Source organism: Sorex fumeus, unplaced genomic scaffold (genome assembly GCF_029834395.1).
Source record: "Sorex fumeus unplaced genomic scaffold, SorFum_2.1 ptg000127l, whole genome shotgun sequence".
Lineage (NCBI taxonomy): Eukaryota > Metazoa > Chordata > Mammalia > Eulipotyphla > Soricidae > Sorex > Sorex fumeus.
This window is the reverse complement of record NW_026606184.1, coordinates 355,034-377,333: the sequence shown is the minus strand read 5'-3', so window position 1 is coordinate 377,333 and position 22,300 is coordinate 355,034. Positions and strand designations below refer to the sequence as shown.

Here is a 22,300-nt window from a genome sequence, read left to right as displayed (position 1 = left end):
CTGTTTTTCAATAAACAGAAAAACTGTGTCTGTCTCCTCCTGTCTGAACTGGGGGGGTCCCTCAACAGCCCCCATGCCGGGCCCAAGTCGGGGAGGACCTGGGGGTCCGTCCGGTGGCGGGAAACGGCAGCCCTCCCCCCGCCCCCACACACCTGCCCCCGTGAAGGGTCTTCCTCGGGCGGCCGGGTCCTGAGTTGCCGGGGGACTCTGATGGCCAGGCCCTGAGTTGCCGGGGGACTCTGATGGCCAGGCCCTGGGCACCTGCAAGCACACGGGCGCTCAGGCCCTGACTCTGACGCAGGCCCGGCCCGGGCTGTGGTTGCCGAGATGCTCGGGCAGGAAGCGGGAGGCACAGAGCAGCTTCCTGCCCTCCTGGGCCGAGCCGGCACAGGCCACGAGACAGCGTCGGGGGACTTCCGGGGGGCCGGGACCATCCACCTCCAGCCCCAGGTCACAGCCCTGCCCCGGGGGGCCGGCCTGGGCTCCCAGGGGGCCGCGGGGGCAAAGCTCTCGGGGGGAGGGGGCAGCGGCGGACGCCCAGGGCCCCAGCGCTGGCCATGAAGTCGCGGCAGAAAGGGAAGAAGAAAGAGAACTCCAAGGAGAGGGTGTTCGGACGGGACCTCCAGGAGCACTTACAGTTCTGGGGTCTGGACGGTGAGGCTGCGGGGCTGGATGGAGGGGCCGGGCGGGGGGTTTGGACGAAGGGGCCGGGCGGGGGGCCCGGACGGAGGAACCGGGTGGGAGACTTGGACGGAGAGGCCAGGCGGGGGCTCAGCCAGAGAGGCCGGGTGAGGGATTTGGACGGAGGGGCCAGTCGGGGGGTTTGACGGAGGGGCCGGGCGGAGGGCCTGGACGGAGGGGCCCGGCGGGGGGTTTGAACGGAGAGTCCAGGTGGGGGTCCCGGATGGAGGAGCCCGGCGGGGCCCTGGACGTGAGGGGCCGGGTGGGAGTCCTGTATGGTGAGAAGGGGCCCAGCGGGGTCCTGGACAGTGAGGCGCCCCCAGGCTGGTGCCGGAACAGCGAGGGGCCCCGGGTGGGGGCCCTGGGCCAGGACCGTGAAGGGGTCCTGGGTGTGGCCTTGGTGGGGGCCCAGGGCACACGCTGCCCGATGCGCTGGGGCCCACCCCGGCCCTTGGGAGCGGAGGGCTGGGAAGACGCCAGGCGGGTCCCCCTGGGCGAGCGAGGGGGGGGGGCATGGGTGGGGCAGCCGGAGTGCCCAGATTCCGAGGGCGCCCCAGGGAGGGCAGAGTCGGGGGACCCCCACCTTGGGTGTCCTGGTTCTTTGCCAAGGGAAGAGAGGCTCGAGGTGGAGGTCGAGGGGGGCAGCAGGGGGCCCCCCAAGGTGCGGGAGTGGCGGCTACCGGGCTGGCCCTGAGATGGGGTGCAGTGGGGAGGGGGTATCTGCAGACCGGCCTTGGGGGAGCCCCTCCCGCCGGGAAGCGGCTCTGGATGGAACCCGGGGCTGACGCCGTGCGGGGCTGGGCCCCCCTCCCAGGACCCCCCCAACCTGTCATTTCCTCTTCGAGCTGCTGTGAGGCCCTTTTGCTCTGCTGCTCACTTCCTGCTCTGGGCCGGCCTGGGTGTCCCCAGAACCTCCTTCCCCTTTTCTCCTCCCCAGGCCCCCTGGATCTTTCCTTTCTCGCATGTCAACCTGGGGTGGAGGATGTGCGGGGGGGGGGGGGGCAGGACCCCCAGGGGAGGGTTCTGCTGGGCATCTTCCAGCCATCGGCAGGTCCCATATCGGGGGGGGGGGGGGACACTACCTCCTGGCTAGAAACGCATTTTCTAGGGGCTGGAGCAATAGCACAGCGGGGAGGGCGTTTGCCTTGCACTCAGTGGACCCGGGTTCGATTCCCAGCATCCCATAGGGTCCCCTGAGCACCGCCAGGGGTAATTCCTGAGCGCAGAGCCAGGAGTAGCCCCTGTGCATCGCCGGGTGTGACCCAAAAAGAAAAAGCAGCAGATGCATTTGCATCTAATCCAGGAACAGGGCGGGGGGCTTACCACGCGCCTGCAGACCCCAACGGTGGCGGAGAGAGTGGGCTGAGGTTCTGGGGACAGCCAGCGGGGTCCCTGCCAAGTCCCTCCCCCCCCCGGCTCCCATCAGCTCAGCCCCTCTCGGTTACCCCCAGTGCCCCAGGTGCTACGGAGCTGTGCCGAGTTCGTGGAGGAGCATGGGGTGGTGGACGGCATCTACCGTCTCTCCGGGGTCTCTTCCAACATCCAGAAGCTCCGGTGAGTTGGGCCGTGGGGAGGGGACACGGGTGGCCCCCCTCCCCCATCTCCGGGAGGGGAGGCAAGGGAAGCATGGCCCACGCTTAAAAAAAAAAAAGTGCAAGGGCTGGAGCGATAGCACAGCAGGGAGGGTGTTGGCCTGGCACGCGGCCGACCCGGGTTCGATCCCCGGCATCCCCTAGGGTCCCCCGAGCCCCGCCAGGAGTGGTTCCTGACTGCAGAGCCAGGAGTCAGCCCTGAGCATCATCGGGTGTGACCCTAAAAGGAAAAAAAAGTGCAGAATCCACGGACCGTGACGGTCGCCACCGACAGACAGACATGGCCGGGGTTCAGCTTGCAGCCGCCAGCCCACATTCCAGAACCTTCACCTCGCGCTGCTCCCCCGAAGCTGGAGGAACCTGAGTTGGGGCTGGGACAGGGTGGTCTGCAAATCAAAGCTCACATTTTGGCTCCCGTGGGGCATTGCCCCCTAGTGGTCCCCTGGTTCTGAGGACTTACGGGGCTTGCAAGAGTCCCCAGCTCGGGCTGGAGTGACAGCACAGCAGGAGAGGAACCCAAGTTCCATCCCCGGCATCCCCTAGGGTCCCCCGAGCACCGCCAGGAATGATTCCTGAGTGCAGAGCCAGGAGTCAGCCCTGAGCATCGCCCGGGGTGACCCAAAGTGCCAATAAAACCAAACCAACAAAACACAAACAACCCCCAGCCCCTGCCTTGTCTGAGGGTCCGTGAGCCCCCAGCCCTGCCTGAGTGCTCCAGAGCCCTCCCCCTCTGTGAGGGGTCCAGAGCCCCCTGCCTTGGGGCTGGAGCCGAGTACAGTGGGGAGGGGGTTCACCTGGCACGCCGCCAACCCAGGTTCGAACCCACAGCCCATAGGGTCCCCCGAGCACCACCAGGAGTGATTCCTGAGTAGCAGAGCCAGGAGTCAGCCCTAAGCGTCACCAAGTGGGACCCAAAAGAAAGAAAAAGAATGAAACAGAGAGAAAGGAAGGAAGGAAGGAAAGAAGGAAGAGAAGGAAGGAAGGAAGGAAGGAAAAAAGGAAGGAAAAAAGGAAGAGAAGGAAGGAAGGAAGGAAGGAAGGAAGGAAGGAAGGAAGAGGGCTGGAGTGATAGCACAGTGGGTAGGGTGTTTGCCTTGTATGCAGCCGACCCGGGTTCGATTCCCAGCATCCCATAGGGTCCCCCAAGCCCCGCCAGGAGTGATTCCTGAGTGCAGAGCCAGGAGGAAGCCCCGAGCATCACCGGGGGTGACCCCAAAAGCAAAAAATTGCTCCCAAATGATGTGGCTCTCTTGGTGATCACACTACCCCGCCCCCGCCATCACTGCACTGTGCCCCCTCCTGAGTCTGTGCCCCCCACGCCCCCCAGGCAGGAGTTCGAGGCCGAGCGGCGCCCGGAGCTGTGTCGGGAGCTTTACCTGCAGGACATTCACTGCGTGTCGTCCCTGTGCAAGGCTTACTTCCGGGAGCTGCCCGACCCCCTGCTAACCTACCGCCTCTATGACAAGTTTGCCGTGAGTTGGGGGGTGGGGGAGGTCCGGAGCTCCTCTGGGTGGGAGTCCCAGCGATCCAGCTCACTAAAGAAGAAAAACCTGTGGGGAGGGCATTTGCCTGGCACGCGGCCGACCCGGGTTCGATCCCCAGCATCCCCTAGGGTCCCCCGAGCACCGCCAGGAGTGATCCCTGAGTGCAGAGCCGGGAGTCACCATTGAGCATCGCCGGGTGTGGCCAAAAAAAGACACACACACACACACACACACACACACACCCCTTGCCCGACCTGGGTTCGATCCCCAGCATCCCATAGGGTCCCCCGAGCACTGCCAGGAGTGATCCCTGAGTGCAGAGCCGGGAGTCAGCCCTGAGCATCGCCGGGTGGGACCCAAAAGCAAATAAAGAAATAAAGGCCATTTTTAGGGTCCCCCTCCCCCAACAGTGCTGGGGTGAAGCTGAGCGGGTTGATCCTGAGGGTCCCTGGCCCTCAGCCGTGTCACCTGGAGCACTGCATCCTGCACGGAGGAGAAAGACCTTTCCAGAAGAGAACTTTCCTCTCTCTGGGCTCTGGATGCACTAAGGGCTGAGAGAGCCCGGTCCAGTCCCCAAAGCACGGCCTGGGGGGTGGTGCTGGCCCACCTGGACGCCCCTGGCCCAGCCCCCTGCTCTTGGGCTGGCCCGTGGGATTCAGTCCCTGAATCCTGGCTGCCCCCCAGGAGGCCGTGGCCGTGCAGCTGGAGAACGAGCGGCTGGTGAAGATCGCGGAGGTGCTGCGCGAGCTCCCGGGGCCCAATCACAGGTGCAGGGGCTGCGGGTCCCCTCCCCCTTCCCCGGGACCCCAGGGCGGGCGGGCGGGGGGCCGGGGCTGACGCCACCTCCCCGCAGGACACTGGAATACCTTATGCGCCATCTGGTACGCATGGCCTCGCACAGCGCGCAGACCAACATGCACGCCCGCAACCTGGCCATCGTGTGGGCCCCGAACCTGCTGAGGTGGGTCTGCTGGCACGGGGGGTGGGTGGGGGGCGAGCAGCACAGCCCCCGCGCGCGCCCCGCCCGCCGCGCGCCCCGTCCCGCGCGCCCCCAGTCCCGCCCCGCGCGCCCCATCCAATGCGCACAGTCCCGTGCGTTCCGGCCAGGTGCTTTGGGATGGGGCTGAGGGTGACGCAGAGCACAGGAGAGTCAAGAAGGGTCGAAGGATCAGGGTGGGGCTGGAGAAGGACGACAGCGAAGAGGACCAGGGTTCGATCCCCGGCATCCCATAGGGTCCCCCGAGCACCGCCAGGAGTGATTCCTGAGTGCGGAGCCAGGAGTCAGCCCTGAGCATCGCGGGGGTGAGACCCAAAAAGCCAAAAAAAAAAAAAAAAACCACCAAGAAAAAGGGTGTGGGGGAGGAGGGTCAGGGTTCGACCCCCAGCATCCCAGAGGGTCCCCCCACCCCTCAAGCACTGCACCCCTCAAGCATTCCTGAGTGCAGAGCCAGGAGAAACCCCTGAGATTCTCCGCGGTGTGAAAAAAGAAACCACAAAGAAAAAGAAAAAAAAAGAGAAGAGGGGTCAGGGTTCGATCCCCGGCATCCCATAGTGTCCCCCAAGCACCACCAGAAGGGATCCCTGGGTGCAGAGCCAGTAGGAACCCTTGAGCATCGCCGGGTGTGACCCAAAAAGCCAAAAAAAAAAATCCATAAAGAAAAACAAAAAGAAAAAAAGTATGGTCAGGGTTCAATTCCTGGCATCCCATAGTGTCCTCTGAGCACTGCCTGGACTGATTCCTGAGTGCGGAGCCAGGAGTCAGCCCTGAGCATCGCCAGGTGGGACCCAAAAAGGCAAAAAAACAAACAAAACCCACCAAGAAAAAGGTCGGGGCGAGAAGGGTCAGGGTTCAAGCCCCAGCATCCCAGAGGGTTCCCCCCCACCAAGCACTGCCAGGAGTGATTCCTGAGTGCAGAGCCAGGAGGAACCTCTGAGATTCTCTGGGATGTGAAAAAAAAAAATCCACAAAGGAAAAAAAAGAAAAGAAAAAGGTATGGTCAGGGTTCGATCCACGGCATCCCCTAGGGTCCCCCGAGCACCGCCAGGAGTGATTCCTGAGTGCAGAGCCAGGAGTCAGCCCTGAGCATCGCTGGGTGTGGCCCCAAAAACCAGAACTGTCACTGTCACTGACCTCCTGTTGTTCATCGATTTGCTCGAGAGGACCCAGTAACGTCTCCACTGTGACCCTTGTTACCGTGTTTGGCATATCGAAGCCAGAAAACAAACGCAAACCCAAGACGGGGGTCAGGGTGGCATTGAGTGGGCTGGACATCCGAGAGGGCTGCCTGGAGGAGGGTCCCTTTGCAACGAGGCGTGTTGGGTGGGTGAGTGACGGGGCTTCCCCTCCCCACCCCCGCAGGTCCAAGGACATCGAGGCCTCGGGGTTCAACGGGACGGCGGCCTTCATGGAGGTGAGGGTCCAGTCCATCGTGGTGGAGTTCATCCTCACGCACGTGGACCAGCTCTTCGGGGGAGCCGCCCTGCCTGGTCAGTGCCCTGCCCGCCCTCCCCGTGGAGATGCTGTGGACAGTCGGGTGCAGTGGGCGGAGCTGGGCAGGGGTGCGGCGGGTTCCCCCACTTGCCTTCTCCAGGGCCCCCTTGTGGCCACTGTCCCCGCTGCCCGGCCCCTCTGTGCTGTAGGTGCGGACGCCGAAAGCGGGCGGCGGGCGCTTCCCGGGCCCTTGGCGTTTGGCGCCCCGGAGGACCACGGGCCCCGGTCACTGTCCTACCACCTGCCCAGCAGCCTGCAGGCGGGGGACGGGCCCCCCCAGATCCGGCCCTACCACACCATCATCGAGATCGCGGAGAACAAGTGAGACGCTGGGCGGCCCCTGACCCTGACCCCGGTCCCGGCCCCGCCCCTCCTGCCCCGGAGACCCCCGACTTACCATTCCCTGCCTCTAGCCCACCCTGGACACCCCCTGCCCCCTCCCACCCTGTCCTGGACACCCCTGCCCCCTCTCACCCTGTCCTGGACACCCCCCGCCCCCTCCCACCCTGTCCTGGACACCCCTGCCCCCTCTCACCCTGTCCTGGACACCCCTGCCCCCTCCCACCCTGTCCTGGACACCCCCCGCCCCCTCCCACCCTGTCCTGGACACCCCCCCGCCCCCTCCCACCCTGTCCTGGACACCCCCCCCGCCCCCTCCCACCCTGTCCTGGACACCCCCCCGCCCCCTCCCACCCTGTCCTGGACACCCCCCCCCGCCCCCTCCCACCCTGTCCTGGACACCCCCCCCCGCCCCCTCCCACCCTGTCCTGGACACCCCCCCGCCCCCTCCCACCCTGTCCTGGACACCCCCCCGCCCCCTCCCACCCTGTCCTGGACACCCCTGCCCCCTCCCACCCTGTCCTGGACACCCCCCGCCCCCTCCCACCCTGTCCTGGACACCCCCCCGCCCCCTCCCACCCTGTCCTGGACACCCCCCCCGCCCCCTCCCACCCTGTCCTGGACACCCCCCCGCCCCCTCCCACCCTGTCCTGGACACCCCCCCCCCGCCCCCTCCCACCCTGTCCTGGACACCCCCCCCGCCCCCTCCCACCCTGTCCTGGACACCCCCCCCCGCCCCCTCCCACCCTGTCCTGGACACCCCCCCCCGCCCCCTCCCACCCTGTCCTGGACACCCCCCGCCCCCTCCCACCCTGTCCTGGACACCCCTGCCCCCTCCCACCCTGTCCTGGACACCCCCCGCCCCCTCCCACCCTGTCCTGGACACCCCCCGCCCCCTCCCACCCTGTCCTGGACACCCCCTGCCCCCTCCCACCCTGTCCTGGACACCCCTGACCCCCCGTCCCCCCAGGAGGAAGGGCTCCCTGAAGGTCAGGAAGTGGAGGTCCATCTTCAACCTGGGCCGCTCCGGCCACGAGACCAAGCGGAAACTCCCGCAGGGCACGGAGGACAGGGGTGAGTGCGGGGGGCTGCGGGGGCTCTGCTGCCCCCGGGGCCGCCTGGCCCTACCCACGCCTCTTCCTGCAGAGGACAAGCAGGGGACACTGAGGCCCGCCAAGAGCATGGACTCGTTGAGCGCAGTGGCGGCCGTCGCCGGGGTCGGAGAGGGTGAGTGGACTCTGCCCTCCTGGGTCTTTGGGTTGTTTGTTTTGGCTTTTTGGGTCAGACCCGGCGACGCTCAGGGCTGACTCCGGGCTCTGTGCTCAGAGTGGACTCCTGACTCAGTGCTCAGAGTGGACTCTTTGCTCAGGGCTCTCTCCCAGCTCTGCACTCAGGAATCACTGGACACCCCCAGACCCCCTCCCACCCTGTCCTGGACACCCCTGACCCGCCATCCTCCCAGGAGGAAGGGCTTGGCGGTGCTTGGGGATCCCATGGGATGCCGGGGATCGAACCCAGGTCAGCCACGTGCAAGGCAAACGCCCTCCCCGCTGTGCTCTGACCCCCTCGGCCCTCCGGGGTGCACCTTCATGGGGGAGTCACTGGCGGTCACCTGCGGGGAAGGTGGCTGACCCTGGCCCGGAGCCGTGGATGGTTCGCAGACTGGGCAGTGCCCCCAGCTCCAGGGTTCCAGAACCTTCCAAGGTGCCAGCGCTTTGCAGACCACCACCCCCGTCTCTCCTCTGCAGACCCTGAGGGCCAGGGGTCTTCCCAGAGCACGGAGAGCGAGTCCCCGGAGACGGCCGAGGGCGGGCAGGAGGCGGCCGCCGAGGGACCCGCGGGCGGCAGCTCAGAGTCGGCACCGCGCACAGGGGTCTGCCGGGCAGAGCGTCCCACGGGCGTCCACATCTCGGACCCGTACAAAGTCAACGTCCCTCCCCACATCACGTCCATCCTCAGCGCCACCCCCAACATCATCTCCAAGGACTCCCTGGCCCGCCTCACCCGGGGCCTCGAGTGCCCGGCCCTGCAGACCCGGCCCAGCCCTACCGCCGGGCCCCCAGGTGAGCTCCCAGCACAGTGCTCGGGGAGACCTTGGGCGCTTCCTGCACCTACTTTTTCTTTTCTTTTTTTTTTTTGCCCTTTGGGTCACTCCTGGTGGTGCTCAGGGCTGACTCCCGGCTCTGCACTCAGGGATCACTCCTAGCGGTGCTCGGGGAACCCTATGGGATTCTGGGACTCGAACCCGGGTCAGCTGCGTGCAAGGCAAACGCCCTCCCCGCTGTGCTATCGCTCCAGCCTCACTGCACCCACTTCTTGGGGAGGATTTTAGGGCACACCCGGCTGTGCTCAGCGCTCACCCTGGGTCAGGGTCACTCCTGGCTCTGTGCTCGGGGCTGACTCCCACTTCTGTGCTCGGGGCTGACTCCCAGCTTTGTGCTCAGGGCTGATTTCTGGCTTTGTGTTCAACACTGACTCCTGGCTCTGTGCTCAGGGTCACTCCTGGCTCTGTTCTTGGGGCTCACTCCTGGCAGTGCTCGGGGGACCCTATGGGATGCTGGGACTCGAACCCGGGTCAGCTGCGTGCCAGGCAAACGCCCTCCCCGCTGTGCTATCGCTCCAGCCTCACTGCACCCACTTCTTGGGGAGGATTTTAGGGCACACCCGGCTGTGCTCAGCGCTCACCCTGGGTCAGGGTCACTCCTGGCTCTGTGCTCGGGGCTGACTCCCACTTCTGTGCTCGGGGCTGACTCCCACTTCTGTGCTCGGGGCTGACTCCCAGCTTTGTGCTCGGGGCTGATTTCTGGCTTTGTGTTCAACACTGACTCCTGGCTCTGTGCCCAGGCTCACTCCCAGCTCTGTGCTCAGGGTTACTCCCACTTCTGTGCTCGGGGCTGACTCCCCGCTTTGTGCTCAGGGCTGATTCCTGGCTTTGTGTTCAAGACTGGCTCCTGGCTCTGTGCTCAGGGTCACTCCTGGCTCTGTTGTTGGGGCTCACTCCTGGCGGTGCTCGGGGGACCCTATGGGATGCCGGGGATTGAACCCAGGTCGACTCTGTGCCAGGCAAACGCCCTCCCCGCTGTGCTATCGCTCCTGCCTCCTCTGCCCTCCGGGATGCACCTTCAGTGGGGAAGTCGCCTGAGAGGTCACCTGCGGGCCAGGTGGCTGACCCTGGCCCAGAGCCGTGGACGGTTCGCAGGCTGGGCAGCGCCCCCAGCTCAAGCACCTTCCAGAATCTTCTGAGGTCCCGGCGCTTTGCAGACCCCCAACCCCGTCTCTCCTCAGCAGACCCCGAGGGCCAGAGCACGGAGAGCGAGTCCCCGGAGACGGCCGAGGGCGGGCCGGAGGCGGCGGCGGCACCGCGCACGGGGGTCTGCCGGGCAGAGCGTCCCACGGGCGTCCACATCTCGGACCCGTACAAAGTCAACGTCCCTCCTCACATCATGTCCATCCTCAGCGCCTCTCCCAACATCATCTCCAACGTCTCCCTGGCCCGCCTCACCCGGGGCCTCGAGTGCCCGGCCCTGCAGACCCGGCCCAGCCCTGCCGCCGGGCCCCCAGGTGAGCTCCCCGCACAGTGCTCAGGGAGCTTTCTGCACCCACTTCTTGGGGAAGATTTTAGGGCTCACCCTGGGTCAGGGTCACTCCCGGCTCTGTGCTCAGGGCTGACTCCCGGCTCTGTGCTCAGGGCTGACTCCTGGCTCTGTGTTCATGGCTCGCTTCGAGCTCTGTGCCCGGGACAGACTCCTGGCTTAGTGCTCGGGGCTCACTCCTATCTCTGTGCTTAGTCTCACTCCTGGCTCTGTGCTCAGGGCTCACTCCCCGGCTCTGTGCTCAGGGCTGACTCCCGGCTCTGTGCTCAGGGCTCACTCCCGGCTCTGTGCTCAGGGCTCACTCCCGGCTCTGTGCTCAGGGCTCACTCCCAGCTCTGTGCTCAGGGCTGACTCCCGGCTCTGTGCTCAGGGCTGACTCCTGGCTTTGTGTTCATGGCTCGCTTCGAGCTCTGTGCCCGGGACAGACTCCTGGCTTAGTGCTCAGGGCTCACTTCTGGCTCTGTGCTCAGGGCTGACTCCCGGCGGTACTGGACATAGAATCCACATGGGCCGTGGGCACGTCAGCACGTGCCCCCTGTGTTCTGCCTGGCCACTTCCGCATCTGACCGCCATAGTTCACGTACAGGATCCTCAGAGGGTCAAGCCGCAGCTGCCCACGTGCGCTGGCCGGTCTTTGCCCTGACGTGGCCCCCAGAGGCCGGAGGAGGTGGCAGGGGGCGGGGGCATCTGCTTGCTAGACTTCTGTGGACTTGGGTTCCAGTGCTGGCCGACAAGCCACCCGGGATCACGCTGAGCCCCCGAGTCCCCAGCGCGGCCGAGCTCCCCCCGGGGGACCCTGCCCAGTTCCTGGGCACTTGGGGGCACTGGGGGGCGGGACCCGGGGGAGGAAGGACACCGCGTCTGACCGCTCGGTCCCTGCAGCCAGGCCACCTGCCACGTTCCCTCTCCCACAGATGAACCCGGGGAGGCCCGGCCCGCCGCCCCGTCCCTGGAGGACTCTGTGTCCCGGGCGCTGCAGGACACCTTCTCCTTCCTGGAGGACTCGAGCAGCTCGGAGCTGGGGGCGGAGGACGGGGAGCTGGACGCGGCGGGGCCCGGAGCCGCCTTCTCCCCCGACGACCCCGGGCTGGGCTACCTGGAGGAGCTGCTGGTGGCCGGGCCGCAGGTCAGGAGGGGCCGGGCTGCAGGGGCGGGGCGGGGGGAGGCCGAGGGCCCGTCCTGAGAGCCCGCCCGCCCGCCCGCCCGCAGGTGGAGGAGTTCTCCGTGGAGCCGCCCCTGGACGACCTCTTCCTGGACGAGGCCCCCTTCGTCCTGGCCCCCAGCTGCTGCCCCCTGGCCGGGGAGGAGGAGGAGGAGCAGGAGAGCGGGGAGGACATTTACCTGAGCGCCTACGACGACCTCAGCCCCCTGCTGCAGCCCGGAGCCCCCCACGGATGGCCGGGCCCTGAGGGAGGGGGCGCCGAGGACAGGGGGGACCCGGGCCAGGGGGACGCGGAGGTGGGGGTGGCGGGGAGGACGGAGGGGCCCCCGGCAGAGCCCCGTCAGGGTGCTCAGGAGGAGCTGGGGGACCGGCAGCAGCCTGAGGGGCCGGGGGCAGGCGGGGAGCACCCAGGGGAGAGCGGGGAGCACCTGAAGGAGAGCGGGGAGCACCCGAAGGAGAGTGGGGAGCACCTGAAGGAGAGCGGGGAGCACTCGAAGGAGAACGGGGAGCACCGAAAGGAGAGCGGGGAGCACCTGAAGGAGAGCGGGGAGCACCCAGGGGAGAGCGGGGAGCACCCAAAGGAGAGCAGGGAGCACCCAGGGGAGAGCGGGGAGCACCGAAAGGAGAGCGGGGAGCACCGGAAGGAGAGCGGGGAGCACCCAGGGGAGAGCGGGGAGCACCCGAAGGAGAGTGGGGAGCATCCAGGAGAGAGCGGGGAGCACCCGAAGGAGAGCGGGGAGCACCCAGGGGAGAGCGGGGAGCACCCGAAGGAGAGTGGGGAGCACCCAAAGGAGAGTGGGGAGCACCCGAAGGAGAGTGGGGAGCACCTAGGGGAGAGTGAGGAGCACCCAGGGGAGAGCGGGGAGCACCCGAAGGAGAGCGGGGAGCACCCGAAGGAGAGTGGGGAGCACCCGAAGGAGTGCGGGAAGAACCAAGAGGAGAGTGGGGAGCACCCAGGGGAGAGCGGGGAGCACCCCGGAAAAAGTGGGGAGCACCTGAAGAAGAGCAGTGAGCACCAAAAGGAGAGTGGGGAGCACCCAGGGGAGAGAGGGGAGCACCCAGAGATCCGGGAGCACTTAGGGGAGAGCAGGGAGCATCCGGAGATCGGGGAGCACCCAGAGGCGATCAGGGAGCACCCAGGGGGGAGCGGGGAGCACTCAGAGCCTGGGGGGCTGGTGCAGGCTCCGGGGGCTGCAGGGGGCAGAGACGAGGAGTCCAGAGCACAGCTGGACCCTGGGGACGGAGAAGGAAGAGAAGAGCAGAGGAACGGTGGACGCAGTGACCGCCGGGAGGGTGCTGGGGACAGGGAGGACGGAGAGGACAAGGGTGGAGATGCAGAAACAGAATCAGGCCCGGGGCTCAGGGAGGAGCGTGGGAGAGGGGACGGGGAGGCGCAGGGAGATGTGGGCGCCCCAGGGAACCTTCCAGAACAGGACCCCCTGCTGGCAGACGGTGCCAACGAGGAGGAGCCCACCAGCTGTCCGCAGCCGGGCCCCGAGGCCGAGGGCTGCCGCCTGTCCCTGGGCGCGGGCGTGGGCATGCGCCTGGCTTCCAGCCTCCTGCAGGTCCAGCACGCCCGCTCGGTGCCCGTGGTGCCCCCCAAGCCCCAGTTTGCCAAGGTGCCCGGGGCTTTGAGCGGCAAGATCCACGTGGCGCCCGCCAGCCCCTGCCCCAGGCCCGGCCGGCTGGACGGGGAGAAGGCGTGGGGTCCGCAGGGCCCCCGGGCGTGCTGGCGCAACGGGGCCAGCCTCTCCTTCGACGCGGCCGTGGCCCTGGCCCGAGACCGCCAGAGGACAGAGACGCGTGCCCGCTCTGATTGCAGCCTCCCGGCCAGGGCCGGCCCCTGCGGCCAGACCCCTGGGCACTGTCCCCGGCCCCAGAGCGTCCTGGTGCTCCCTGAGGACGGGGCAGGACCCCGCAGCCGGCTGAGTCTGCCCCCTGGAGACCCCCAGCCCCCCAGCCCCGACCCCGACCTGCTGCCTCAACGCAGGTCCTACGCCTTCGAGACCCAGGCGCAGGCAGGGGGCGGGGCGGGACTGTGACAGGCACCGGGAGGGGACGGAGGTGACCGGGAGGTGTGGCCGGGAGCTGCAGAAGTTGGGGGTTTTACAGGGTGCCCGGGAAGGGGAAGTCCAGCCCCGTCCCTGCCACCCCTCGGAGCCCTCCCCGCAAGCCCCTCCCTGGAGACCTATGAGTGTCTGTGGGAGGGAGGGAGGCCCCCCAGGAATGGGGCTCATGGTGTCCCATGGTCAGGGGCTGGACCCCCTAACAGGCTGCGGGAGAGGGGGGTGGGGCCCCCGAAATAAACAGTGGATGATTTTACATGGAAGCCTCCTGGAGTGTTGCTGTGTTTATTCCAAGTCTTTGGGTCACACCCGGCAATGCACAGGGGTTATTCCTGGCTCTGCACCCAGGAATCACTCCTGGCGGTGCTCAGGGGACCCTATGGGATGCTGGGGATCGAACCCGGGTCGGCTGCGTGCCAGGCCAACGCCCTCCCCGCTGTGCTATTGCCTGGACCCCCGCTTCATCATTATTTATTTATTCGTTATTTTGGGGTCCCACCCGGCGATGCTCAGGGGTTCCTCCTGGCTCTGCACTCAGGAATCGCCCCTGGCGGTGCTCAGGGGACCCTGTGGGATGCTGGGGATCGAACTCGGGTCGGCCGCGTGCAAGGCGCTACCCGACGTGCTATTGCTCCAGCCCCATTATTCCAAGTCTTTCTTTGCTCTTGGGGGTGCATCTGCCTGTGCTGGGGTCTCACTCCTGGCTCGGTGCCCTCGACGCAGGGGGTCGGATCTGGCTTGGGCGCGTGCAAAGCAAATGGCCTGACTCCCAGTCCCATCATCTTAAGGTGAATCTCGGGGAAAGGGGAGCCGCTGTGCTGTGTGGGTGATCGCGCCACGGAGACTTGGGGCCAGAAGCTGAAACTGGTTCTGAGTGGGCAGGAAATGGGGAAGGGAAACCCGCATTTGCATAACATTCACCGCAGATCTGGAGGGGGGGGGCCGGGGCCGGGGCTGGGGCCGGGCCCGGAACAGCTGTGAAAAATTCAGAAGCACCCAGCACCCTGCAGAGCGAGGCCGGAGAACCAGCTAGGGTTCGGGGACATGCTGTTAGCCTGACCTCAGTTTGGGCGGCAGCAGTAGCACGGGGTGGGGTAGGGAGTTTGCTTTGCAGGGTTCAGCCCCCCCCCCCGCCCCGGCACCCCGTTTTTGTCCCCTGAGCACCACCGGGAGTGAGCCCGGAGCATTGCCAGGTGTGTCCGCAAACCCAACAAATAAACAAGATGCTTGAACTGCTGAGTGTGGTTTGGAGCCTGTAGCAAACCCTCAGCGCCCTCTGGAGCCTGAGCCTGGAGTGACCCCGGACCAACCAAAAACAATCCCCCAAAAAACAGAAGTGAAAGGCCGGGTGGCCCCCCAGCACTCTTAGGTGTGGTCCCCAGGACAAGGCAAAGCAAAGCTGTGTCTGCTACGAAGAAAAGAGCAGACAACCAGCCAACTCAGGGCAAGAGTCAGGGCGACTCTGGCACCAGCTTTGAGGGAGGGGTCCCAGGTTCCAGCCCAGGCTCAGCTGGGAAGGGCGGGCAAGGAAATTAAAAAAAAAAAAAAAAATCTCGGGACTGGAGTGATAGCACAATGGGTAGGGCGTTTGCCTTGCACACAGCCGACCCGGGTTCGAGTCCCAGCATCCCATAGGGTCCCCCAAGCACCTCCAGGAGTCATTCCTGAGTGCATGAGCCAGGAGGAACCCTTGTGCATCCCCAGGTGTGACCCAAAAACCAAAAAAAAAAAAAAAAAAAAAATCTCGGGGCTGGAGTGATCGCGCAATGGGTAGGGCGTTTGCCTTGCACATAGCCAACCTGGGTTCGAGTCCCAGCATCCCATAGGGTCCCCCAAGCACCCCCAGGAGTCATTCCTGAGTGCATGAGCCAGGAGGAACCCTTGTGCATCCCCAGGTGTGACCCAAAAAGCAAAAAAAAAAAAAAAATCTCAAAAGCGCTTTCTTAGAGCTGCAGCGTTTGCAAAAAAAACTTCCAGCCCAGCAGCTTCCAGCACTTTCTTGGACCTCGACGAGAAGCTGCTGCGACTCCTTCTCCCTGCACGAAACCCCTCTGCACCGCTGCCTTATGAAATCCTTTTCCGCCACCAAGGCCAGAGCCCAAGGTCCGTTTCTCCTTTTTTTTTTTCCTGCAAAGAGGCGGGGCCCGCGGACCTCCAGCAACCGGGGGAGAGGGTGTGGGAGGTCGCCGGGCGCCCAGTCGCTGCAGAGCAGGCGGGCACCGCGAGGCTGGCTGCACTGTCCACTCCGTGCAGACCCCCCCCCGCCTCAGCTGGACATCAGGCTAGTCTGGGACACTGTCCACCCAGCCCACCAGGGTCTCTCTGCACACCGCACCCCTCCCACTTCTGCAAACGCGGCTCCACCTCCGGGAGGGCACCCGAGGGAGGGCACCGGGGCAGCGTGGGCGCTGCGAGGCCTCCGCGGGGGCTCGAACACGCGGCTCCGGCCGCGGGGAGACGCGCCCGGGGCGTCCGCCCTTAGTCAAGATGGCGCCCGCCATAAGCCGCCAAGGGCTGCCCTTAGTTAACATGGCGCCCGCCACGGCGCCCGCCTCTCCCGGAGCGGGGAGCCGGCCGCCCCCACCGTCCCCCCGGGACCCCCGGGACCCCGCCGGCGGCCGGGACGGCGGAGTGAGCCTGGCCCCGCTCACGCCACCCGCCCCCGGGCCCCGCGGAGCGCGGCGACGCCCGTCCCCGGCACGCCCACCCCCGCGGCCGCCTCAACGGGGTGCGGGCGGAAGCGGGTGCGGCGACGCCGGAGGGGGCGGGGCCCCGGGCACTTCCGCCCGGCTCCGGCCTGGCGGCGGGCGCGCAGTGCGCATGAGCGGCGGCCCATGGAGCGCCGGGGTCCCGGGAGCCAGGACAGCGTCGGGGGAGCGCGGCGGCGGCGGCGGCGGGCGCGGGCGGGTGAGTGCGCGGGGCGGGGGCGCGCGGGGGCGCGGGCGGGCGGGGCCGGCGGGCGCGGGGACCCCCGGGAGCCTTTGTTTGCAGGGAGCGGCCCGCGCCGGCCTCTTTATCCCGGGCCCCTTTGTGGGCCGGGCGTCCACAGCCTCCTGCGCGCCCCCCGGCCGGCCCCGCGGCCCCCGCTCCTGCGCGCTGGGCCCGAGCCCCCGGCGATCCCGAGAGCCGGGCCCCTGCGCCCCCGACCCTCGAGATCCGAAGAGTCGGGCCCGTGCGCCCCCCGACCCTCGAGATCCTGAGAACTGGGCCCGTGCGTCCCCAGACCCCCTATCCCGAAAGCTGGGCCGTGCGCCCCTGGCCCCCCTGTCCTGAGAGCCGGGCCGTGCGCCCCCCTGACCCACGAGATCCTGAGAGCCGGGCACGTGCGCCCCCCGACCCACGAGATCCTGAGAGCCGGGCCCGTGCGCCCCCTGACCCCCGATCCTGAGAACTGGACCGTGCGCCTCCCTGAACCCCTGTCCTGGAATTGGGCCCGTGCGCCCCCTGACTCCTGTCCTGAAAACTGGACCGTGCGCCTCCCTGAACCCCGAGATCCTCGGAGCTGGGGGATACCTCTGCACCCCGCCCTCCTGAGAGCCGGGCCCGCGCGCCAACAGACCCCCGCAATCCTGAGATCTTGAGGGGACCCCCGTGATCCCGACCCTGTGTGTGTCTCCTGCGGGTGGGGCGCGCGCTTCCCGCGACCCCCGCGGCCCTCGGAGCTGGGGGTAACCTCCGCGCGCCCCTGTCCTGGGAACTGGGCCCGTGCGCCCCCCGCCCCCCGCGATCCTGCGCACTGGGCCGGCGGGACACCCTGCGCCCCCGCCCCGCGGCTGCGGCGCGACCCCCGCGTTCCCGGGGACACGGTTCCCCGCCGGTGTCGGGGGCGGGGGTCGCGGGCACGTCGCCCCGTGCCCGGCCGGGCCGGCAGGAAACGCTTCCGGAGGCCCCGGGCCCGGATCCGTCGCGGCCTCGGCGGGTGACACGGCGCTGACAGCTGCGCGCCGGGTCCTGGCGTCTTGCACCCCCCTCGCGGTCGCGGCGCGCGCGCGCGGGGTCCAGGATGGCTGGGGGGCCGAGGGGTCCCCCGCGCCGTCCTCTTCCCCGTAGGGGCCCGCTCCTCCCCCGCGCAGGTCCACTTCCTCGGGGGGCGCGGGGCCCGGGGGCCGCGGCCTCCTTGGACCGGAGCGTTCCCAGGCCGGCCTCTCTTTTGGCTACATCTTCCGCTTTCTGGACAAGCGGCCAGATTCTTTTCTGCCCTTCCTGCCCCAGCCACTGGGGCGATTCCTGGGTGTGGGGACTGCGCCTTCCAGACCTCCTCCTCCTCCTCTTCCATCTCCTCCTCCTCCTCCTCCTCTTCCATCTCCTCCTCCTCCTCCTCTTCCATCTCCTCCTCCTCCTCATCCGGACGCAACTGATGGGGCGTTATCGAGGAAACATTTTTCTAGCTGTCGTCCTTGGAGGAGGCTTGGAGAATAAACTAGGGAGAGGTGGAAGGGGGCATAAGTCTAGACGCCTCCTCCCCCAAAGAGGGTCACCCCGGTGGTTCCCCGGAGGAGGGCAGCGTGGTTTTTGATGTTAGGGTTCCCCTTCCAGACCCTGCGGCAGATATCGGGGTGCACAGCCTCTTCCTGAGTCGCTGGAGCAAGTTGCAGCCTCCCCCCGATGTCAGGCAGCTCTGAACAGCTTCCAGCAAAGCGGGGACCCTCCGGGGCTCCTGCCTGCCTCCCCCCCTGCACGCTGCGTCCTTTCTCAGGCCTGGCGAGGAGCGGGCGGCGGGGAGGGGGGCACCACTGGGTGCCCCCACACTCACCCGATGTCCACCCCGCAATTTCCACCAGGACGTGGCACTCAGGCCCGCGGGGCAGCGGGTGCAGAGATTCTCAGAGAAGGACCTGCTCCGCGGATGCACCCCCTGGCAGAGCGATGAAGGGGTGAGCGAGCTGGAGGTTTGGGCAGTGCTGGGGTGCTCTTTGACCCCACCCTGGGCGCACACTATTTGGGGGAGCCGGCGGGGCCCTCCCGGCCCTGACTCTGGTCCCATCCGCCCCGCACAGGCAGCAGAAGACGGCAGAGGCAGAGGAGGGGACAGTGCAAATCCAGGAAGGTGGGTATGGACACGCGCGCGCGCACGCGCAAGGTCGCGGAGTCCAGTACCCCCACCCCCCGGCTGCACGGCCAGCCCACGCTTCCCTGTCTCTGGCCGCGCAGGCGCGGTGGCGACAGGGGAGGACCCCACCAGCGTGGCCATCGCCAGCATCCAGTCCGCCGCTACCTTCCCTGACCCCAACGTCAAGTACGTCTTCCGCACTGAGAATGGGGGCCAGGTAAGGGGGGGCCGGCCCTGCGGGGGAGCCCTGGTGGGGGGATGCTGGCCTGCTTCTGGGGGGCCCCTGTTTGGGGAGGGGCCGGGAGGGACTCAAGCTCTCTCCTCTTTGCACTCCCTCCGTGTCCCTCCGCCCCCCCAGGTGATGTACCGGGTGATTCAGGTGTCGGAGGGGCAGCTGGACGGCCAGACGGAGGGCACTGGTGCCATCAGCGGCTACCCTGCTGCCCAGTCCATGACCCAGGTGCGGCACCCCGCGAGGAGGAGGGGGAGGAGGAGGGGGCGCGGCCCCCAGGGCTCCCCCCTCCCCCGCTGCCCCTCACGGGGGCTTCTCTCGGGGCCCCCCGCAGGCCGTGATCCAGGGGGCGTTCACCAGCGATGACGCAGTGGACACGGAGGGGACCGCGGCCGAGACGCACTACACTTACTTTCCCAGCGGCGCCGTGGGCGATGGGGCGGGGGGCACGACGTCGGGGAGCGCGGCGGCGGTGGTCACCACCCAGGGCTCCGAGGCCCTCCTGGGGCAGGCCACCCCTCCCGGCACCGGTGAGAACCCGGGTCCCGCCGCGCGCGCGGCACCGAGCCCGCCCGGGCCTCCTCGTCCTCCTCCTTCCCGTCCACCCTGGGGGGGCGGGGCGGCTGGACCGGGGCCAGCCCCAGCCCTGACCACCCAGGCCCCGACCCCCACTCCCCCAGGCCAGTTTTTCGTGATGATGTCGCCGCAGGAGGTGCTGCAGGGCGGCCAGCGCTCCATCGCCCCCCGAACCCACCCCTACTCCCCGTGAGTAGCCAATGCGGGGAGCGGGTGGGAGCCGGCTGGCCGGCCCGGCCACTGCCCACAGCGCCTCTCACCACTGCCCCCTGTCCCCCCTCCCCTCCCGGGGCCGGTGCCAGGAAGTCGGAGGCGCCGCGGACCACGCGGGACGAGAAGCGCCGGGCGCAGCACAACGAAGGTGGGGGCAGGGGGCAGTGGGCAGGGAGGGCGGGGAGGGGGCGCGCCTGGGGCGGGCCCCCCTCTGAATCCCCGGACCCCTCCTCGTCTGTCCCCCAGTGGAGCGCCGCCGCCGCGACAAGATCAACAACTGGATAGTGCAGCTGTCCAAGATCATCCCGGACTGCTCCATGGAGAGCACCAAGTCCGGCCAGGTCCGGTCCAGAGGGGCCAGAGGGGGAGGGCGGGGTGGGCGTGTCCAGAGGGAAGGGGGCGGGGCCGGGGATGCGGGGGGCGTGTTCTGAGACCAGGGACATGTCCAGAGACATCTGGAGTGTGTCCAGAGACACCGGGGGCGTGTCCAGAGACGCTGGGGGCGTGTCCAGGGATCGGGGGCGTGTTCAGAGACCAGGGACATGTCCAGAGACATCTGGAGTGTGTCCAGAGACACCGGGGGCGTGTCCAGAGACACCGGGGGCGTGTCCAGGGATCGGGGGCGTGTTCAGTGACCAGGGACGTGTCCAGAGACACCGGGGGCGTGTCCAGGGATCGGGGGCGTGTTCAGTGACCAGGGACATGTCCAGAGACACTGGGGGCGTGTCCTGAGACGCTGGGGGCATGTTCAGAGACCAGGGACGTGTCCAGAGACACCGGGGGCGTGTCCAGGGATTGGGGGCGCGTTCAGTGACCTGGGGCGTGTCCAGAGGCCGGGGGCGTGTCCGGAGACACCAGGAACGAGTGATCACCCGCCCCAGTCCCTGGGATCCCGGGGGTCTCAGGGCGCCTGTCGCCCCCCTCTCCCGTGCGCCTCCCCGGAGAGTGCCAGCTGACACCCGCGACCTTGCAGAGCAAAGGGGGCATCCTGTCCAAGGCCTGCGACTATATCCAGGAGCTGCGGCAGAGCAACCACCGGCTCTCCGAGGAGCTGCAGGGCCTGGACCAGCTGCAGCTGGACAACGACGTGCTGCGCCAGCAGGTGCGCGCGGCTGGCCGCTCTCCGGGCCGGCCGGGGGCAGAGGGGCGTCGTGCACGCGCGCAGGGTGGGGTGGGGGCCGCGCCCTCACCGGCCCCTCCTCGCCCCAGGTGGAGGATCTGAAGAACAAGAACCTGCTGCTCCGCGCGCAGCTGCGGCACCACGGGGTCGAGGTGGTTATCAAGAACGACAGCAACTGAAGGCCGGGGCCTTCCCGAGAACTGCAGGGGGGCCGCGGAGCCCAGGGCGCGGGGACAGCTGCGGCCCCACCTCGGAGCGGCCCGGCCCGCCCCGTCTACGGTGCCACGGGAGGCGCCCACCGGCCAGGCCCGGCCGCCCTGGACGGCGCCTCCCGGCCTCTTCTGTCCCGGAGCCCAGGGGGCCCCGGGGATCCCAGGACTGGCCACGAGGCGCGGGGCGATGCCCAGGAGGGGCCGGCAAGCAAGCAGGGAGCCCGGGAGGACGGGCCCGCCGGGGCCCCTGGTGGCCGCTTCTCCTCCTTCCTTTCTGTCTTTCTTTTTTCTAAGATAAAATGTTCAGAGCCACCGTGGTCTCCCGGTCTCCTTTTTGTGGGTCCCTGGAGGCGGTCAGCGCTGGCCGCCGGGGGCGGGGCGGCCTCGTCTTCCGGTTCCGGGTGGCTGGGCAGGTGCGGGCGACGCTGCGGGCGCGCGGGGGACCGGCCGGGCAGGTGTCGCGCTCCTGGCACGCGCGCGCGCAGCATGACTGGTGGTACCGGCGGGGCGCGGGGGGCGCGGGGGCGCGCGGGTCCCGGGACGCGCGGGAGGTGCCGGCGGGCGGGGCGGAGGAGGAGCGCAGGGGAGGGGCGGTGCCAACCGAGAGACGGGGAGGCGCTCGGGTGACCCTCCGGGACGCAGGGGCGCGGGGCGGGAGGGGTCCCGGGGGCCGCGCCGCTCACGCCCCGCCGCCCCGCAGTGCCCACGATCGCGCTCCCGGAGCTGCGCGCGCTCCTGGCGACGGGCCGGGTCCGGCTTATCGACGTGCGTACGCGGGAGGAGGTGGCGGCTGGCACCATCCCCGGCGCGCTCAACATCCCGGGTAGGGCTGGGGGCTGCCCGCGTGGCCTGCAGGCCTTGGCCAGGGGGGGTCATGGCTTTGAGCGCGCGTGCTGATAGTCGGGGAGGGCGCTGATTTTTTTTGGGGTGGGGAGGGGTCCGGCCTGGAAAACGGCCTTTGTAGCGGGGGATCTCCAGCGGGGAGGGGTCCCCCAGCTCTCCCTGGAGCCGCGCACGGTGCTGGGTGGGCGCGGGGCCCGTGCGCCCCGGGACCTGAACCCCGGCTTACCCGCAGTGTCGGAGCTGGAGGCCGCCCTGCAGATGGAACCCGCAGCCTTCCGCGCTGCCTACACCGCCGAGAAGCCGGAGCCGGGGGAGGAGAACCTGGTTTTCTTCTGCCAGATTGGCAAGCGGGGTGCCCTGGCCACGCAGCTGGCCCAGCGCTTGGGCCACAACGGGTACTGGCCGGTGAAGGGGAGGATGGAGGGGCGCGCCCGACTCTTCCCCCGTCCCGTCCCTCACCCCCTGTCTCCGCAGGGCCCGGAACTACGCAGGGGCCTATAGAGAGTGGGCCCAGGAGTGCGGCTAGAGGAGTGGGCAGCTGGTGACCCTCCCTGGCACCTGGGAAGGAAGTGGTGTGAGCCCCCTATGCCCCCCAAACCGCCCAACAATAAACGTTCTCATTCAGACATGGAACTGCGTGCGTCTC

At 68.1% G+C, this 22,300-nt stretch overlaps 3 protein-coding genes across 5 annotated transcripts; all 3 read left to right on the top strand.

Moving 5' to 3' along the window:
• The first annotated feature begins 557 nt into the window (after positions 1 to 557).
• Positions 558 to 13,533, top strand: ARHGAP30 (Rho GTPase activating protein 30). The gene is made up of 13 exons (XM_056137822.1): positions 558 to 654; positions 2,133 to 2,235; positions 3,601 to 3,745; positions 4,442 to 4,524; positions 4,611 to 4,718; positions 6,117 to 6,244; positions 6,398 to 6,569; positions 7,558 to 7,661; positions 7,734 to 7,814; positions 8,336 to 8,650; positions 9,873 to 10,148; positions 11,095 to 11,306; positions 11,390 to 13,533. Exons 1-13 carry the CDS (start codon positions 558 to 560, stop codon positions 13,382 to 13,384), a joined length of 3,819 nt encoding a protein of 1,272 aa, XP_055993797.1. The 3' UTR covers positions 13,385 to 13,533.
• A 2,649-nt stretch (positions 13,534 to 16,182) lies between these two features.
• On the top strand, positions 16,183 to 21,123 carry USF1 (upstream transcription factor 1). 2 transcript variants are annotated; one of them, XM_056137842.1, is made up of 11 exons: positions 16,183 to 16,315; positions 18,190 to 18,282; positions 18,406 to 18,455; positions 18,560 to 18,675; positions 18,817 to 18,918; positions 19,025 to 19,220; positions 19,371 to 19,455; positions 19,569 to 19,627; positions 19,726 to 19,820; positions 20,453 to 20,581; positions 20,689 to 21,123. In XM_056137842.1, exons 2-11 carry the CDS (start codon positions 18,275 to 18,277, stop codon positions 20,776 to 20,778), a joined length of 930 nt encoding a protein of 309 aa, XP_055993817.1. In that variant the 5' UTR covers positions 16,183 to 16,315; positions 18,190 to 18,274; the 3' UTR covers positions 20,779 to 21,123. The 2 variants fall into 2 exon arrangements, with proteins under 2 accessions (XP_055993817.1, XP_055993818.1); XM_056137843.1 differs by lacking the exons at positions 16,183 to 16,315; positions 18,190 to 18,282 and having other exon boundaries at positions 18,405 to 18,455; positions 18,560 to 18,644.
• Positions 21,124 to 21,191: 68 nt separating this feature from the next.
• Positions 21,192 to 22,280, top strand: TSTD1 (thiosulfate sulfurtransferase like domain containing 1). 2 transcript variants are annotated; one of them, XM_056137848.1, is made up of 4 exons: positions 21,192 to 21,307; positions 21,512 to 21,634; positions 21,887 to 22,049; positions 22,129 to 22,280. In XM_056137848.1, the coding sequence occupies exons 1-4, from the start codon at positions 21,298 to 21,300 to the stop codon at positions 22,178 to 22,180; spliced, it is 348 nt and encodes a 115-aa protein (XP_055993823.1). In that variant the 5' UTR covers positions 21,192 to 21,297; the 3' UTR covers positions 22,181 to 22,280. The 2 variants fall into 2 exon arrangements, with proteins under 2 accessions (XP_055993823.1, XP_055993822.1); XM_056137847.1 differs by having other exon boundaries at positions 21,887 to 22,280.
• The last annotated feature ends 20 nt before the right edge of the window (positions 22,281 to 22,300 follow it).